Below are 20657 nucleotides of genomic sequence, written 5' to 3'. Positions count from 1 at the left end.
GGGTTACAAGACAGGATGGATGATGCGGAAGGAAGGTCCCGCCGCAATAACGTAAGAATCTTAGGCATACCAGAACGAAGTGAAGGGTCCAATCCCACCCAATTTGTAGAGCAGTGGCTTCGAGAGCAGGTGGCATTGGTAGGCCTCACTGACTTGTATATTGTGGAGCATGCGCATTGGGTCCCATCCAGGCCGATCATAGCACGAATATTGAATTATAAAGACCGTGACACGATTCTACGAGCTGCCAGAGAGAATGCTCCCATCCAATTCCAAAATAAAACTATCTTGTTATATCCGGACTTTACTCTGGCGGTGCAGAGAGCAAGAGCCACGTTCCAAGATGTGAAAAAGACCCTTAAATCACTTAACTTAAAGTATACCTTGCTTTTCCCGGCCCAATTGAAAGTCATGTATGGACAAAAAACCATGTTCTTTCATAATCCAGTGGAAGCAGCAGACTGGACAGAAATTACATTAACTCCCAATGCGTCACAAGAATCGACGATGACAGGTAAGCCACAACAACCTAAACCACAACGAGTTGAACGGGACAAAAGGAATCAAAGCCAGAATAGTTGTTATGGCTGCAGTGCAAACCCATCCCAGGAACAAATTACAGACAGTCAACAACATGCGCTTTTGGCCGCGGCGGCGCTGGGAGATCTGGTTGCGAAATCCACTGCAGAAACTGTCGACTCCTCGGATGAATCTCATGGTCATTCAGACTCTGACCATAGCATGACGTTGTTTCCTTCGATAACCCCGCAGACTGCAAATGAATATGTGGGTTGACAAATGTAATGACTGTGTGATGCTCTGTAACTTCCTCTGATAAGTATAGTCTGTTCTCCCATTTGTGATTAACTGATCCGGATGTCACTGATGATTGTGCTATGATAGGGCCTGCGCTGGGGCTCTGCGAATGTCATAATCGGGTACCATATAATGGGTGCCAGAAAATTGGTGGTTACCTCCTCCCTGTGGCGACTGCAAAATGGTACAAGTTATGTAGAGTTCCTGTTCAACTATTCTTTATTTTTTGGTCCTCTAAAGTTGTATGGGGGGACCTTTTGTTGGGTGTTTCAGTGGGATATACAGATGTAAACTCAGATGCATGTAATTGTTTTAGGCTCCCAGCAGGAACGGATGATTGTTAATATTGTGCACCATTGTGTAGCTTTACATGACACAACCTAGTAAGTATAAGTACACATCCTGGAATGTCAGGAGGCTTGGGTCTGTGCACAAAAGACACCGAATTCTTGCGCAGATTAATCGCAGGAAGTCCCACATTGTGTTAATTCTGGAGTCCCACCTCACACAAGTAGAGGCTATTAAGTTACAAAAAAGTGGAGAGGGCAGCTGTTTTATACCTCCTATTCTGCATTTGCCAGGGGAGCTGCGATATGGATACGCAGTGGTACTCCCTTTGCACTATTGGAGCAAAGGATAGACTTGAACGGTAGATATGTGCTGATACATGGTACGTTGGATGGGAAACACATAGTGTTGGGAAGTGTGTACGCCCCGAATTCGGAACAAGACAAATTTCTAGAGGTACTTACAAATGCACTGATAGGATGGGAGGAATACCCCAGGGTTCTGGGAGGTGATTTTAATGTGGTACCAGATATAGACTTAGACAGATCTCATCCACCACTGCAGGGCACTGGTTGCAAAAATCTGGCAGATGAACTCACAGGATGGGTGGAGGGCTGGAATATTGGAGACGTATGGCACATGCGCCACCCTGCGAGCAAGGAATATTCTTTCTTTTCACCACCCCATGGACTACATACCCGCATGGACAGAATCTTCTGTTCACTCCCTTTACTTGCTAACGTAATAGACACCATATATTTAGGTAAAACATTGTCGGATCACAACCCCCTTGAAGTCACACTGGCTTGGGGCAAAGTCCCCACCCCGATCCCTACCTGGAAGCTGCGACCCTCGTTACTTGAGGATCAGGTGTTTTGTAGTGCCCTCTCTACAGCGATCGGTCATTATTTTGGGGAAAATGCAAACACAGCTAGCACGCGCCAAGTGGAATGGGACGCTTTTAAGACAGTAATAAGGGGAGTTGCAATCAGCACAAGGGCGGGAGTTCGCTCTTCGCTAGTCAAACGACTGGCGGACGTTGAGAATAGTTTGGGCTGCCTGGAACGGGAAGCAGTCACAAGTGACGCGCATAAAGATGAGCTACAAGAGGCGCATATTACACATGTGGAACTCTTAGAAGAACTTTGCATCATAGATCACGGCTATACATACAAAAACAACATGCAGAGGCAGACAGAGCAGGGCCGCTCCTTGCTAGAATTGTTAGAGATACACCAGTGACGTAAAATGAATACCACGAACGGTGCTACTGACCATACTCAATTAGCGATCAATAATACCTTCAAACAATATTATGAAAAATTATACGCAACACCGGAGGAATATAGCAAAGCGGACTATGAGTCCTTTTTTGAGGAAATGCAGTTTCCACAATTGTTGGGGGAACATAAGGAAGAACTAGAAAGACCTATGACCCAAGCAGTGATACGAACGGCGATTAAGGCATTACCACGTAACAAAGCCCCAGGTATAGACGGTCTGCCTATAGAGTTTTATGCAGCGTATTTGCAGCTAGTAGTTCCCCATTTACAGAAACTGTATCAAGACTCCATAGAAACAGGCTCCCTTCCACTTACAACACTACAGGCAGTGCTGGTCTCATTGCCAAAACCAGGTCGGGATAGCAAAGATATAGCGGGTTATCGCCCCCTTTGGCTATTAACAACAGGGACTATAAATTTCTAAGTAAGTTATTAGCAAATAGAATACTTCAATTTATACCGAAATTAATACATGTGGATCAGTGTGGGTTTGTACCGGGCAGGAGTACGGCCCTCAACATTAGAAGATTGCACCAGATTATGGCAAGTACACCCGTAGATGCAAATACACAGGGCTGTGTGTCGTTGGACCTGCGTCAGGCATTTGACTCGCTGCATTGGAGCTATATGCGCCGTACTCTCCCAAAATTTGGAATACCGGATGGATATGTGAGATGGATTCAACTCCTGTACACTAATCCAACGGCGTGTGCTCGCACGGGTGAGCATATATCACAGCAATATGCAGTAGAAAGAGGTACACGACAGGGATGCCCATTATCTCCATTGTTATTTGTGTTGTCTCTGGTTCCGCTTACCATTAAAATCCGAAATATGGCAGAACACAAGGGGATACGAGTGGGACACAGTACGCGCATCGTTTCGGCGTATGCGGATAACCTCATTTTATATATTATTGACCTTTGGGACAATCTTGAACCACTCCCTACAATCTTTCAGCAATTTAAATTGCTGTCTGGGCTTGATATTAACGAAACCAAGTCCTATGCGTACTTCTTTACAGATGCTGGGCAGGTAGATCCACTGCGATTTGGCTGTTGGACGTGTAAAACGGCGGCAGTCACTTTGCGATATCTTGGTATCCATATCTATAGAGAAGCGAGCGACATCTTAGATGGGAACCTGACCCAGACTATTACAGCTCTTAGAACGCAGATAAAATTCTGGACATCCATGCCGCTGTCGGTGGCGGGCAAGGTAACTATTGCTAAAATGGTAGTACTCCCTAGACTACTCTATTATTTTACAAATCTACCAATTGAAGTCCCAGCACGTGTGTTTAAAACATTGGACACTCTACTAGTGGAACTGATACGGGGAGCAGGACGTAGGAGAATAGGATTATCAAAGCTCCAATTAGATACAAGGCAAGGGGGTCTGGGGGTTCCAGAATTCAAAGCATATTGTTATGCAGGCCAGTTGCAATGGCTCGCATACTGGATCGCTGGGCGCAATTTGCAAGAAATTGCACTGTCTCAACGTGACTGGGATGGGGGGTACTCCACACACTGCTGCTACCAAATAGCAAGCTCCCATTGCCTCAGTCCCCTTTACTAAAAGTTGCACTGTGGTACTGGAAAGGGGCACTGCGATACACGAAGGTAATGAAACCATATGCCCCAAATATCTCACTACTTGGTCTTCCTCTATCATTGGGGAGGGTCACGCTACGGCACATTTCCGTATGGACGGAGGCAGGAGTGAACACAGTAGCAATGCTATTTCTGGACAACACACTGATGACAAATGACACCTTTACAAGGGAACAGGGAGTTCCAAACAATTTATTTCTCCTGCATGCAAATGTTGCACGATATGTGCGATCCACATGGGCACCGGAGGGCGCGGAGCCTCCGACACACGAGTTGGTGCACATGCAGTATTTAATGGGAAGAGGTAGTCACTTGACTAGATGGTTATACAGGGGGATTCGCACGCATGCAGCAGTATCCCTGCAGACAATTCGTGAAAAGTGGAATACTGATTTAGGTCGGAACCTAACTGATAAAGAATTGGGAGGCTTATTAGAATACCCGAGAAAGGTGTCGCGGATCCCGAAATTTAAACTTATACAACTAATGATAGCACATCGTGCTTATTTGACTCCCCACAAGCTACATAAGATGTTTCCAGATACGACAGACACATGTCCTAGGTGTCACGCCCCCAACGCGGACCTACTACACATGTTGTGGAACTGCCCGCGATTGGTAAGTTATTGGCCAACAGTACAAACGAAATATTATATGCGGTAGCTCCAGGGAATAGGGGAGAACCATTGGAAATCTGCATACTGGGAATAAACACTAAGAACAAGAATGGCAGCCCCTCAGCTAGATTTGCAAATTTACTGCTGATATTGGCTAAGCGGACAATAACCATGCGTAGGAAATCTGCGAGAGCACCAGTAGTAGTAGACTGGTACAATGAGGTGGTGAAGTAGGGCAAAGCTGAAAGTGCAGAATTAAAAAGGGAGGAGAGCAGGTGATTGAGGAAAAAACCTATATCAATGGAATGGAATGTGATGCGAGAAGAATTCATAGCGACAAAGGTTCAGACCCCGTAAACTTACTAGTGTGATCCAACTGTTATGGTGGGTATGCTGCACTGTTGGAGGGCACAGGATTTTGTACTACTAGAATTGAATATAGGATTTATTTGCTACGGCTGTGTATCTACTTTCAAATGTCATATACTGGACTGCTGACTGATACAAGTACATGTACGGGTACCTGAGTCTAGGGGGTGAGGGAGGGGGGGTTTAAGGAATGTTGTTTTGAGTTTTTTTTTGACGGGAGAAATAGAATGCTTAGGTTCTTATTGTAGTTACAGATGGATATGTGAGCAGAACTAATGCATCTTGGAAACCACTGACATGTATTGCATCATGAGCGTTAAATGTACTGAATCAGGTTACTGCTTGATCACACTTAGTGCAATAAGATGCTGGATATGTATCTATCATAGTGCCGCTCAGATGTTCATTGAAGACTCACGGAATTGTATAACAGAATGTGTGTAAGATGTATTGTATAGAAAATTAATTTAAAAAATGATTTTAAAAAATGTCATCATCTGCTCTGTGCACTTGCGTGAGACGTAGCGCTACAAAGACTGAGAGCGCAGTTTGGATGTTCAATCGGGGTGCCAGATGTCATGTCCAACTTTTCAGTAATATCATCCCTGATCTCAGGCTCTCATTCTCAAAAAATCATCAGATCTTTGTACATTAATCAAAGATTACCATAGCCTACTGTAATTCCTCATTTAATTCTCACAATTTTTTAAAGCCGTTCCTTTTTTATTGAGTCCAGATTAATTCAAGTTGTGTGAAGATCATGCAGAAAGGGGTAGTTGCACATTTACCTTTTTTTCTACATTCTGCTGTTCACAAACTCCTTTCCATTGAGCCCCACCGTCTATACCCTGTAAAGTCAGTTCAGCCAATCAATAGGTGCCATCAGTCGTGGAACCTCAGTGGTGTCCATTCTAAACTCGAACTCAGACTGGCTCCCCAGACTGGCTCTCTACAGTTAAAAAACCGGACATTGTCTTATCGTCAATGAGGACTCCTGGCGACCATTCGACTTCTCTATGGCGTGTTATTGATGCTGTGAGACTGAGTCCAGCCACTTTGCTGCTGGTCGTCCTGCTCCTCTTTTTCCTGTGACGTTTTCTAGCGTCACAGTCTTTTCCAAGGAACTGGGTCCTTTTCTTGATGTGTCCAAAGATGTGAACTTTAAGCTAATCATCTTAGCTTCCTGTGGAAGTTCCGCCTTGATTTGATCAAAGATACATCTGTTTGTATTCCATGGGAGTCTATGGTCTTCTTGGAAGTGTCCTCTAACCCACAGTTCAAAGGCATCTATCCTGATCTATTTCTTCACTATCCATCGTTTGCGTTCATACCGTATCTCAGGGAATGTACAAATCTGACCTTTGTTCTTGTTAGATAAATCAGTGCATATAAAAATCTTTCCCAAGTCTTTCATGGGAGCACATTTAGGCCTGTCATGGCTTACCAGTTGGGATCCTTTTTGGTGTTCAGAAACCAACTATTGCTGAATTGTTTTGACACATTGATAGAGTTCTCCTAGTGCTTGGGGGACATTGTTGTCTTTTTCGTGCAGCTTCCACGTATTGCACAATGGTCGATATAAGGAAAAAGCATAACCAACAGGCCTGTCTTTGGAAGGCTTCAGCGTTTTATTCGCAAACATATGCAATAGACATAGAAGTTTAAAATTCATAAAAAAGTAACAAGGTTTGGAAAAAACAATAAATCTTGCCTATGCAAGAGCTATTGGCGTCGCCAATGTCCGCAAGCCATCTTGTATAGCAGTGCGGCTGCTGTGCAGCATGGCTGACGGTCAGGCAAAAGGCACTGAGATGTGGCCAGCACTGACCATGAGGGGAAGTGATCTGTTTTCTTAGTATGGAATTATTCTCTGCCTTCTAAAAAAAAAACAGAACTATGACAACCACACCTTGTCCTCAAACATACACCAACAAAAAATTTAAATACACTTTTATGCATCAACCGTTTTTAAAGGCGGGCATGAAACGTAAGCCAAAGGCAGAGGGTGCAGGGCAAAACACAGATTAAGCAATAATAACAAAAATAAAGGATAACCGCCGTCCATAAATGGGTGCGGTCTGAAGTTGTCAAACGGTAGAAGGATCATGGCATGGATGTGATGTCTGAACCTCACAAACACACAAAAGGCATACAAGAAAAAGAACACATTTGTTTAGTTATTGTATTTCTGGCCTGAAGGTCGCCGCGTTGACCTTGCATAAAGATAGCGCCAAAAAGGTCATGCAGAGTGCAGTGCAGTCTGCATTTTTGTAGCATCTCGGAATGCATTGGTGTGAATTTTGGGTGCTTTTTTCCCTGGGGAGACAGGAGGAGGCAAGCAACGAAAGGGGATGGGTAGGAGTTGGGGGGAGTTTACAGGGTAAACACAACTAGGGGGTCGGGGGATCTGACAAGCAACAATGCAGGAGGGAGATAAGAGGGCAAGCAACAATGCAGGAGGGGAGGCACGAAGGGGTAGAAGTTAAAAGTAAAACAGAGTACCTCTGAAAGCAGCGATCATTGGAAGGACACTGGGCAAAAGAAGCTGTACATGGGCTATGCTCCAGCGTAGGGACAAACACAAGAAGAGAGAGGGAAGCAGGCACCCGCTGACCAAAGAGAAGCAAAAAAATCAGAGTGACGATGAAGCCAAGGAATGTAAGCAAAATACCTTGCAAGCGACAGCACGTGCACTGTCTCAGGAGACCTGAAGTTATGCAGGGCTACAGGAATCATGCAATAGGAGAGGGCCAAATTAAGCAGCAGGGTTGAGTAAATTATGCTGCAAGAAGAGGCAAATTATGCGGTGAAATGCAGCACATTTTGTGATAGTATTACTTCAATATTTTGTAATTTTTACAATTGGTAACACTGTCTGGTCATTGGTTGCGCCTCATTGGTACCTGTTTAACGCCCAAATATAGCAATAAGCAACACAAAGGTGACCAGTCAACCTTTGCAAAGGGCCTTCCGCTGTGCAGCAACACAGGGAATAAAACAACCAACAGTGCCCCAAAAAAATTATGGGTGCTAGGGTGAAAGCAAGAGGGGAAACAGCATTTACTACGCAGCTTTTAAAACCCAGGAACTTTATCAACCAGTCTTTACCATGCTGGTAAGTACCACACAGGTAAGAATTTGTACTTTTGCCATGCAGTACTTAACCACGCAGGTATTTAAAAAAACACATAGGGCCTTATTATGATGCCGGTCGGAAGAGCGTCTGACCAACATAGTATCGGGAGTGGAACCACCCGACAAGTATTCGGGGGTTCCACTCCTGATATGATGTGACCGCCAGGACGGTGGTCGGAAACTTAGCCTTTTCCATTGCGGCTTGTGCTGTGGCCTGGAAAAGGGACGCACCACAAGCTACAATTGTAAAGGCTATGATTCTAAACATCTATACACCATGTACCAGGCACCACAGAGTAAATTTGGCTGACAGGTTTTATCAAAGTCCAGTAGCTATAGATGGCTTTACAGAGTTCAATGTTGTAATAAATCAATATATGCTCACAGTGTATCTTTTTAAGAGAAAGTATTAGACTGTACGTCCCTTGAAGCAACCATGTCAGAGACATTTAAGATACTTATAATCCTCTAGACAACCTCTTGCCTCAGACCAGGGTGTAAAAGATCTAAAGAAACAAAGACGCACATAAATGTTAAATTAAAATGCAGCTTTTCACGACATTTTGAAACAAGGCACAGATACTAGATAACTCATGGAAGGTTTTGTTTTTTAGGTTCCCTCCTAAAAGGCCTAAAACACGCCAATGTGGTGCTCTTGCACGACATCATCCAGACCTGCGAATCCCTGACCTTCGTCTTTGAGTATGTGGTGAGTGGCGTGACAATGACCAACCTCCTCCAGACCCTTGAGATGTGATCTGGAGTCCACACAGTGTACATCTGGAAGGGGTGGAGGATCAGCCATCTTCCTCCACCCCTTCCAGATGTACACTGTGTGGACTCCAGATCCCATCTTGTTCAAAGACATGCTGCCTCTTACAACTAACTCTGCTCCATTTCTACTTGTGTCTTCAGTGTCACTGGACTCTAGGGAAGTCTGAATTTAAGCCCTGCTAAACTGCAGATGTTAATCCAATTTAAAATGCTGTTGACTACTTGTTTGAAAACCTTATGCTCACACATTGGAAGACTGTTGTACACCCAACATTGTATTCATATGTGAGACACGCTAAGTGTCATTCACCATACCAAGATCTGATTAAATCACTTGCAGATACTTTTCCAGCATGCTGTCGTTACATTATAGTCAAGCGCACCATGAACCACGATGTGATAATGATGCATAGAGGAGTGAAGGGGATAAAGAGAACCCATTGCTTAGACACAATGGGCATTCAATGGATTCCATCGTGGTGTGGGTTGGTGTATCCAGGCTGGGTTCTAAGATCTCAACAGCACTGTGGGGTGTTGCGGCTGCAAACAGTTGGTCGAGAACGGAGCCCTTGACAACGCTTCCCTACGTAGATAAGATATTGCATCTTGTACTGCAAATGTGAGTGCCCAAATCATCAACAGTGCTGAGGCATACTCAGAGGCGTGCCGAAAGACAGAGAACAAGGAAGCCTAAGCAACCATCAAGGATGCAGTGAGCCAATGAGGAATATTCTGTCCACTATAGTGATAAATGAAGCTTGAAGAAGACCAGGCTACACTCTCCCTTTTTTAAGAAGGAAGGGCGGTTGGAAAATAGTTGGAGTTTATTTGCTTCTGTTAGCAATTAGGTTTAAACGTTATTTAGGAGCACATGGAAAAGCACATGCACCATTGTGGGGTAGAGCAAAAGTAGTGTTTCGCCAAGAGGGTGGTCATGTGGTGTTGTTTTCTGTGTTGGGCATAGAGGCTTTCTCAGCAGTTCTGTTAACTTTGTGTTTCTGTTCCCAGCAAACAGACTTGGCGCAGTACATGTCCCAGCACCCGGGAGGACTCCATCCTTACAACGTCAGGGTGAGTACCACAGGACAAAGCACCAGTACTGCAACCGTGGGTACACACCGCCATCGGTGATAGGCTCTCAAAATTATTGGTCCGACCCAACTCACATGTGCTACTCTACTTATAGCGGATACCATGCACCACCAATTAAGGCCTGATTTATGCACCCAATGGCCAAGGGCATGGTCTGCGAATGACCACGTAGCCCCAGACCCCGAGCCCTGTCCCAACCAACCTTCCATGCCTTGAACTTAGTATGGAAGGTAGTCCATAATATGGGCAATTCTGGCTGCAGCAGTGAGCTATATCATGTTTCCGATGGACCCTGTAGTCCAGCAGGATTGGGGGCCTCATTTATGAGCATTTTTGCACTTCCGGAACGTCACTTTTTTGACGTTCTGGTTGTGCAATGTGCCTTGGCATATTTACAAGGCCATGTAAAGCCACTTTACGTGGCTTTTCATGGCCTTTTAAATATGTGCCTCTTTCACGCAGAACACTGAGTGAAAGGGGCGTTGCATGGGTGTTGCTGGGGGTCTTCCCATGCAATACCCATGGAATCTGAAGCCTTCTCAGATTTACGAAAAATCGTAAACCTGGGAATGTGTCAGATTCTAACGCGGAAATGCAACGAGGAGAAATGTTTTCATTTTTGCAATGCAGGCACCCTTGCACCAGGGTGCACAGCAGGAGCGCAACTAGCCCCGAACTTCGGGGGGGGGGGGCTAAGACTCCCAGCCAGAGCTGGCCCTAGCACCGACCATGCACTGTGCAATAGTCTTTTTTGGCGCCACTCCCTCATTTCCTCCTTCTCCATGAATTCCCTCACTTCCACTCATCAACAATGCACCTCAACTCTCTTTCAGCCTCTTTCTGACAAACATTTAATTTTTTAATAGGGCTACTCATAGTTTACTCGCACTCAGTTCTGTGATCTGCATGGTACACGTTCTTTGTAGCAGGCATATTAACCCCTCATTTCCTCCTTCTCCATGAATTCCCTCACTTCCACTCATCAACAGTGCACCTCAACTCTCTTTCAGCCTCTTTCTGACAAACATTTAATTTTTTAATAGGGCTACTCATAGTTTACTCGCACTCAGTTCTGTGATCTTCATGGTACACGTTCTTTGTAGCAGGCACATTAGCCCTCTGCGCTGTGTGGGTGACAGAAGTGCCCCTGTGAGTGCACGGTGAGTGATGCGACAGTGTGAGAGTAGGGTGAGAGGAGTGACTGAAGGGTAAGTGAGGTGACCATATGAATTTGGGTGCGGATGTAAGTGCACAGTGGGACGAATGAATGTATGGTTAGTGATGGGCTTGTTTGAGTGAGATTGCAGAGTGAGCAGTGAGAGGGACAGGTGAGTGAAGTGTCCCATGATTGCAGGGTGGGTGGTGTGCTCGTGTGACTGCAGGGTGAGGTACACAGTGAACAGCGCACGTTCATTGTGAGTGTAGACTGATCACTGTGAGTGCAGAGTGAGTAGTGTGCTCATGTGACGGTAGGGTAGGTGGAAGAACAGTGTGAGTTCATGGCAAATGGCATAAGTGCAGTGTGGTCATTGTCATAGTAATAGTTATAGGGTTTTATTGAGCGCACAAATCACCCGTAGGGGTCTCAAAGCGCTGTAGTGAATGCTGGTGGAGGCGAAGATAGAACGGCTGAGAAAGGGGGCGGGTGGGCAGTCAGAATAGTCAGGTTTTAAGCTTTTTTCGGAACTGTTTATGATCCAAAATTGTGCAAAGCTGCAATGGTAGTACGTTCCAAAAGCGGGGGACTAGATGGGAAAATGATTGGCCACCGTGCCTGGCTGTGTGCACCCTGAGTTGAATGAGAAGATGTTTAGTTCCAGACCTAAGGTTCCTGTGGCGGAGATACCAGTTTAGTTTTTTGGCCAGGTAGCTCGGCCCATTACCATACAAGGTCTTGTTTACCAGACAACTGATCTTAAAACGGATCCATTTCTTAATTGGGAGCCAGTGGAGAGTTTTCAGACTGGGTGCCAATGGGGACCGAGGTGGAAGGTTTAGTAAAAGCCTAGCAGCTGTGTTCTGCAAGACTTGGAGTCTGGTGACAAGCTCTTTGTTAATTGAGGCCATCAGAGCATTTCCATAGTCGAGACGACTGATGATTAAGCCTTGGACAAGTGTTTTTTTTACTCTAAAGTAATCCATTGGAAGAGCCTGCGTAGGATCCTCATTAAGCCATAACAGGTGCTCATTATTTGATTTACCTGGTCTTTCATAGATAGTTTGTTGTTGATTTTTACTCCAAGGTTGCGTACCGTGGATTTAGGAGACAGATAAGGGCCAAGACTTTGGAGCCACCAGTCGTTGGACCAGAGTTTATGAGCCTTGCCAAATAGGATGATCTTGGTCTTACTGGCATTGAGCTGCAGATGGTTAGCTTGCATCCAGAGGTTAATATGAGCTATACAGTTTTTGAATCCAATTCTGGTATCAGTTGGGTTGGGATTAAGGGTGATTAATAGCTGGTTGTCATCAGCATATAACAACACGTCAAACCCCTATGATCTGATCACCTTAGACAGGGGTGCCACATAAAGGTTGAAAAGCATGAGACTAAGTATTGATTCCTAGGGGACTCCCTTGTCTACCAGCCGGCGACGAGAAACTAGGGTGCCCAGCTGTACAACAGTAGTTCGGTCTTTTAAGTAGCTTCTCAGCCAGCTTAGGGCTGTTCCTCGGATACCCATCGCCCACAGTCGTTGTTCTAATATACTGTGGGAGATGGTGTCGAAGGCGGCCGACAGGTCTAACAGGACAAGTATGGCAAGTATTATATTGTCGACTACCTCAACCTGAGATGTTTCATTGATGTAGCCAGCCCTAAAGCCTGACTGAGAAGGGTCCAACAGCTTGTGGCATTCCAAATAGGCTGTTAGCTATTTGTTGACAAGAGAGTCAATGCAGGGTGAATGGTGTGAGTGCATTATGATCAGTGTGAGTGTATTGTGATCGCTGTGAGTGCAGGGTGAGTGTGAAAGTGAAGGTCAAGAATGAGGAATGAGTTGTCTGACTGCAGGGTGCATTCCCAGACACTTGAAGTAACTCAGCATGTTATTGAGGGCTGGCGTAGAGTTTCAGATGTAAGTTAAACTATTGCTATTATGGCATTATTCAGGGACAGGGCCGTACTGGCCGTAGCGGGCACTGGGTGTTTTTGCGGTGGGCCAGAAGGGTGGGCAACAGTTTTGGACTGGTGGGTGCAAATGTTGGTACAGGGGGCAATATCGGCCCCCTGTACCAAAAGCAGCAGCAGTGTTTTCCACACACACCCTCCTACCCCACGGCCAGCCCGCCTCATTGCCAAGGTCGGTTTGCGTTCCCAGTCCAGCCCAGTCAGGGATCGAGGGTGGAGGAAATAAATATTGAACTCATCCTGCAACAAACTTCCAGTCTTGTGATTAGGGTTGCCAGCTCATTATATTGATGTCCCAGACGGTACAAAGATAAGCAGTCACCTAAAGCCCATTTTCAGCACTTATCTGTGCATACTTGGAACAGCAAATATAAATAGAAAGCATTTTTTATTGTGTTCTAGGGCTGCCTGAATGATCCATGAATGATAATTACAGGGAACAAAGACAGAAAAGTCCCATTACAAATGAATACATACCTTTTTATTCATAACCCTATTTAGTCTCAAGTTGAGGTCTTTGCAGGCTCTTTAACCAACACATGGCTGGTATTTTTCTTTTGGCAACCCTACTTTATATTCCTTTTCATGAAATGCATTCTCACACTAGGGCAGTAAATGTAAAATACAAATGTAAGGAATAGGCAGAGTTGGGGCCCAGGGGGTACTGGGACCAGGAAAAAAAACTAAGCCTTGATAACCAGTTACAAAGGTATGTAAATATGCAAATGATCTTTAAAGACCTGTGAAAAACTCGGGCGTGCCAGAGATAAGACTCCAGACACTGCCCAGCCGAGCCACCAGCAGCTCGAGCTGCAGCAGCCCGGGCTGAGACACACGACGGGGTAGGGGGGGCTGGGTGTGGGGGTGATTGGCTGCAGCCCTTTCAGCCCTATGGGCGTTGCGCGCCTGGTGCACAGGGGCCTGAGTTGGCGCTAGGCAGCACATTGTGTGCCAGGGCAGGGGAAAAGGACAGGAATGCACCATATCTCATAGATACAGCGCATTCCGGCCCTTTTGTTTTGACGCGCGGCAGCGCAGCAAGATTCCTTGCGGCGCTGCCCTGTGCCGAAACCTCATAAACGAGGCCCTGGGTATTTAACACTTATCTATGTTTATGCCTTGGTGATGAAGAGTTAATGTTCAGATAAAATGTGATAAGATCTGAGATAAATGTAATAAGATTCCTTTCGGAATGACTTGTACATGTCTCCTTACCGTTTCACAGTTGTCACCAGGCCAAATGTGGGTTCTTGGTGAGCAGGGCCTGTTCAGTGAAATACGTCTTGCTCCATTCACCAGCGAATGACCCGACGAGCTTACTTTAACAACGAGCGAGTCCCCTGGGCTCATTCTTCGCCATACCTTTCAACTGTGTTGTTGTACAGTGACTCATAAATAGAATAAATAGTGTTCGCAACATCCGTATTGTTACTAAAACAGGGTGTGTATCTTGTCAGTGCACACTGTTGTGTAATTCGAGGTATATGTGCTATAGAAAGGATTGCCACATAGGGCACAGTGGTCGTGCGTCAGTGTGTTACCTCATCTGCTGCCCCACTCTTCTGGTATATCCTACCCGAGACAGGAATGTGTCACTCCATCCAGCCTACTGCCGGTAGAGGGCGCTCCGTAGCTCCTTACTACACATTGCTGTGGTTCCTTCCCGTAGTCAGGGCGCTATTACAGCGCAAAGATCAATTGTTTGTGTTCTGTCTTCGTAGACAATTTATGATCCTCTGTTTTTGCTGCCACCAAACAGCAGTGAGTGCTACAAAGAGAAGTGGCGCAAGCGAGCACAAGCTTTCAATTGGAGTAGGGTGGGGTGGGGCTAAATGAACTTTGGCGCCGGGAAGGGCTTTAAAATTGTATGTCTGGCTTCTGGAAGGACAGTTTTACTCCTGGAGACCTTTAACCTTGACAGCAGGAAGCTTATCTTTGAACCAATAAAAAGGCTGACTCAGGCCACTCATTCCGCTCTGTTGGGAGTTACATCTTTCAGGCACTGATCAATCAAAAGGCGCTGCCACTTTGGTAATCCTGGATGGAGAGCTGCCGACGGGGGAACCGGGTTCGAGTCCCGGCGTCGGCTCCACATCCTGTGATTCTGGGCAGATCACTTAATCTTCTCCCCGTGCCTGAAAAAAACAAAAACAGAAAGTGTTCTTGTGTAACGTAACTGGTGCTAATGTAAAGTGCTCCAATACATTCGGGCCGAGTTCGCGCTATAGGAAACTGCCGATAAAAAAAACCACCCAAGCCTGACTTTTGTGTGGGTTGCGCTCTATGAGTACCTGTATATACGTGTATACATATGTTCTCTAGCTCTTCATATGTCACACTCTGTGTGCCTCTGGGGGAGAGCTCTGCCTATTCCTACTCAGGCGCTATTGCTTCTTTATCTCTGTATCTGGTTCTCCCACTACGGGAGTAATCTATCCACTCCCCCTGTGTAAGTATCGATAAATATAACTTGTGTTTTTAAAGCAGAGCTTCAGGCTGCGCTTCTGTAATTTCTAACTGATGTCAAAACAGCTGTTACCAGGGCCCAGTTTAAGGCACTCAACATGTAAACCTCGGAAGGATGGAAGGCCGAGTTAGCTTTGCTGGATTCAAACTCCTCAGTGCAAGTGATAGTGCATGTTACGGGCGAACATTAACTCACTGAGCCACCTTGCCAGCTTGATCTAATTTGCAATGTCAGGAAGTAATGGGCATTGTAATGGTCTTACTGGTCTGTAAAGTAAAATGTAAGGACCCGCGCGGAGACAAGAGGGGGCACATTATTTACCCCAACGAGAAGGAGCTGGTGCTTTTTAGGTCTCGCCTATGCAGCGCGCATGCGTTACGTAGGAGGGCCTTTAGCCGTCGCTCTTCACCTTTTCAAGCACTGCACTCGTGCTTGTGGCGGCATCCACCTTGCGGGAGCAAGCAGCGGCGCGCCGCAAGCACGAGTGCAGTGCTTGAAAACAGTGAAGACTGCTCTCGTGGCCGCGCATTTTGTTTTACTTTGCACGCACTTTATAACCGCTCTGAGTGCCTTTACCTTGCTTCAACCCTCCTCCCCCACTACAGAGCGCGTCTGTGGTGGGGGAGCCCTTTCTGTGGGCTGTCCCATGTATGTCCCTTTCTTACATCTATGTGTTGGTGCTACTCTTAAGGTCAACACCCAGCTGTTTCCCATTGTAAATTCTAAAAGCTTCAGTAGCCGCTGCTTTTGGAGGCTGATAATAGTCATATTCTTATGTAGGAAAACTGAAAATAGATTCTAAATTGTGTGGATTGTGCTCCTTCAGAGCAGCATCTCCTATTTGAACCAAAAATCTACATTACGTGGTGCCAAACGTGAGTTCACAAGCGCAAAATGTGTACCATATAAATAATCTAAATTGAAATTAATTGCAGACTGTCATCCTGAAAATGTGGCATAAAGAAGTCCTTCGTGGGCAAAGTCTGGCAACCCCTGAATTTAAGTATCTTTTGCAGAAGCGTACTTTTTGTGGCTCTGACGGTAGTTGAAAGTGCTATAATTTACAGTACTTCGATAAAAATGCATGTAATATTAACTGTTCAGTTTAGAAAACTATCTTTTAGCTGAAGAAACAATTTAGAGGTCTGAAAGTCACGGACAAGAAGTTCCCTCTTTAGATTTCAAAATTCCAATTATGTGTGTTCCTCTTCCCCCACGCTCTCTCTCAAAGATGCACAAACCAGTGAACCCCATGGGGGCATTTAAGTGCTTTACTGTTTGTGACACCATCCACATTTGGATGTCAGTATTCAGTCAATGACTTGCAATCACAGTTGAGGTCACAATCCGTTATACTTAATTTATTTAATTACAAATGATTTGGAAGTGGAAATGCTTATTTAAGCCCCCTTTTCCTAACTATTCGTAATAGTTCACATAGTGTATATTTCTAAAAACAAAGGAATTTTGTAAATTTCTTTGATTTTGAAAGCTTTTGCTTTAGTGAATTTCAAACAAGCATTGGCATAGCCAATAGGTCTCGCCTTTGGGACCTTATAAGTGTTTAGCCATGCAACACATGATGTTGTTGCACCAAGGATATTGTGCTGGATAACTAAACACTTATAAGGTCCCAAAGGCGAGACCCATTGGCTATGCCAATGCTTGTTTCTAAAAAGGTGTCGGAGTATGGATATTATTACAAGTACCAACTGTCAGAAATTGCCACCCTCTGTGGCATCACATCATGAACTACTTCTAAAGTGTACAGGAAGGCACTTCTCACTGGAGGTAAGGACCCGCCCCTTCAGCTGTTCGTGGCAATATCCGGGACCCATTTACCTTACGTTTGCCCGGGAAGCGCTTGAACCGCTTCCGGGGCAAATCTGTTTCTGCCAATGTGCGAGGGCGGGTCCCCCGCGCCTCACTAGCGTGGGCCCCGCCTCCCCCTACCTCACCGGGGAAGTACACCGGCGACCAGCACAACCGCCATATTGGCGGCGTAACCGAATTCCCGGTGTCGCCTGTGGAGAAATCTGTTTAACACGTCTGCACGTCATTCTGCAGCACAGAGAGCTTCATATGGAGGTCCGCATAGCGGAAGTGCTGCCCTAAATCAAGGGTGCTCCCACTCCACCAAACGGGGTTCCCCCACTCTTGTTAGATTCAGAGGAAGCGTGTTGCTTCCTGGCTCCGCCAATGTAAACCTCTGTCTTGGTGGCCCGCTTGCCAAGAAGCTGCCAGCTCAAAGTGACCGTTGTCCCACCTGAATAAGGTTAGGGTGGCCATGACTGATTTTCCTTGTCCACCATGTGTGGAATGGTAGACATGGGCAGGGAAAATGCAGAATGGCTCCAATGCACATGGAGAAAACTGCGTTGGTTATGTTTTGTCCACAAAAAGCAAACTCCTTCTTTGGGATTTTTTTTTCTCTGAACAAAAAGGTTTGCCGAGCAGGCCTGGCTTGCCCATCCTTAAATGAGTGACTTTGCAGCACAGAGTTCCCTGCCAAGAAAGCAATGATCTTTAATAAGGTGAACGGTTGACTAGTGTCTAAATAAGGCAAAAGTACTTTCTTCATGTTGAAATGCTTCTTGACAACTGAATATTGGCCTGTGATCAACAGCAGAATGAATCAAAGCTTCAGATTTTCGGTCCAAAAGTTGTAGAGACTAAGGTTGTAGCGGCCTTTAACATAACGCTAAGCTTGATTCAAACCATGGATGCAATGGCCTGCTCCACCACTTTGGCTTTATATGAACTAACAAACTTCTACACTTTATTCATCTAAAGCGGCTTCAGCTGGCATGGCAGGAGCCACTCAGGAGAAAACAAACCCTGCGGTGGCTTCCTGACCCCATGACTCACCATTAACCCACTCCTTCAATGTATCAGTACCTTCTGGAATTCTTTTTTGCATGCCTCCTTTGATCTGCCTGCTTCCCTTCACCATCGCTGGACCAACCTGCCTGGAAATGGACCCTCTTTCCAGGACATCTATTCAAAATGTCTCCGGCACACTCTCGTGCTTCTATCAGCATGCCAGAAACATATGCTCAGTTTCCTTTTCAAGGGCACCATCACACCGAATGGACGCCAGCTGAATAGGAACCTGAAAGGCTGCCCTAAAACTGGCAGCCGTCCATCATCTTCTCAGTCACAACACAGCTGCCATATAGGAGTTTTAATGGCAGAGCCGGGAGTTGCTCCACCATTGGAAACAATGCGTCTCCCCTTCCTGTAAAAGATGACGTGGGAGGAAGAGGAGGGTCAAGAGAGCATCAGTAGAAGAAAAAAGGGGAAGTCCCTTCACTGTCCCCATCTTCATGAAATTTCACCTCATCTGTAAGTGTAACACTGATGCTAACGAAACCCTTACACCAACCAAAACCCCTATCCAAAATGCCCAAACTAGCTCTAAACACAGCTCTAAGGCTAAACCTCAACGTACCACAAATCTTGACAAATGCACTAATGCTACCCAGAACTTTAACACCAAAAATAAAAGCTACCCCTACCTTGTTTATTTATTTACTTGCTTATTTTGAGTTTCTCTGTACTCAGTGAGTACGAAAATATTTCACCTTGAGAGCGCGGAACAGTAAAATGGACAAAGAGATGTGTAGGAAGATGCATCCTTAGTCTATACATATGCACCCCACATAGCAAAGTGCAATATAAAGTCAAAGTTCCACTACTCCATTTTACATGAAGCATATTCAAAGGCAGTTGGACATAAGAAGCTACGTACACACGTCTACATATCATAAACGGGTTGTAGGTCCAGAAAGAAACTATATATAAACACACTCATACAAACATAGTCATCAACGTGTACTAGGTTCCCCAGTTCATATCGTCATGTGATTGCATCTGTATGTACGTGATAAGCCTTATAAACTGGCATCAAGAGATGAGCAAGTCCACGAAGGGGGTGGAGTTAAGCAATGATCCAAGAATGCGTTTGCACCCATAATGCACTGTGCTCATGTGCTTAATACATCTAATCTGACGACCTAACAAACAATGTAGATGTGTTCATGGTCTCTGCTTCCCTTGCCAGCTCTTCATGTTCCAGCTGCTGCGAGGCCTGGCCTACATCCACCGCCAGCATGTGCTGCACCGGGACTTGAAACCCCAGAACCTGCTCATCAGCTACTTGGGGGAGCTCAAGCTCGCAGACTTTGGTAAGACGCTGCCAGACTCACAGATTATATCCATGAATGTCTCAGAAGCAGGATCCACCAAGTGCAGAGAGGGAAGTTCTCCTTACATTATCTTAGGTGCATTTGTTTTTTTCCAAACATACTCAGGTTAAAGTGTTCAAACACACAGCTGCCAAATATATACACTAACTAACTAATGATGGAACAAGAAGTCAGCCATCCAATCACCTGGGAGAGACAATAAGACTCTTGTAGCACCACGTGAAGTCTTAAAACTCTACTAGCCGCAGGTGCTGCACTGTGGTATCCTACAACAATTCAAGGCCGAGGAGCCCATCCTACACCCTGCCAGTGGCAACTGAGACTCATCGTGCTTCTCTGTGGGATTTTAACGAAGTATCGAGTGCCAACATATTGTGAAGTTAACTCGCCAGCTCTATGGTCAGGTATTGCTGAGTCCCAGCCCCCTTGACCTGTGAGCCAGACCAACTATGGATACCCCCTCCCCCATCACCCCCTCTTTGACAGAGACTCACACCAGACATTCCTTTCAGAAAACTACACTACCCTCCCCGTGCGCCCGTCGCCCAATGCCAGCGTGCTTTGCAGGCTGGTGCCAGCGGTGTTATCAGCCGCCGCCGCCGCCACTAGCTCCTGCGCCAGGACCGGCAACCCCGCAATAGGCGCGTCGTCCCCTAGTCGGACCACATTGGCATTCTTCAAGGTGGTTGAATGTTGAATAGTTAACCTCTACTAACCTGTATATACTTACCATTGTGTCGATATTTAGGTAAAAATGCTTCTTTAAGACAACATTTCGTCCACAATATTCTGACATACAACCTTCTCTGCGGCTACAAGCGCATCAGGCCGGCCATCCTTCATCAAGCGAGAAGAAGTTTTTCCT

The 20657-nt window shown here is 45.7% G+C and overlaps 1 protein-coding gene across 1 annotated transcript in view; it reads left to right on the top strand.

The window, feature by feature from the left end:
* The window catches only part of CDK15 (cyclin dependent kinase 15), a 521515-nt gene that overhangs the window by 182827 nt on the left and 318031 nt on the right, over positions 1-20657 (top strand). Inside the window, exons 5-7 of the mRNA XM_085646903.1 lie at positions 8736-8830; positions 9904-9966; positions 19648-19771. Of these exons, the coding sequence (XP_085503029.1) occupies positions 8736-8830; positions 9904-9966; positions 19648-19771 (282 nt within the window). The remainder of the gene's footprint in view (positions 1-8735; positions 8831-9903; positions 9967-19647; positions 19772-20657) is intronic.

Source organism: Triturus cristatus, chromosome 3_2 (assembly GCF_964204655.1).
Source record: "Triturus cristatus chromosome 3_2, aTriCri1.1, whole genome shotgun sequence".
NCBI classification, from domain to species: domain Eukaryota; kingdom Metazoa; phylum Chordata; class Amphibia; order Caudata; family Salamandridae; genus Triturus; species Triturus cristatus.
The sequence above is the reverse complement of the archived record's forward strand: the minus strand, read 5'-3'. Positions and strand labels throughout refer to the sequence as shown.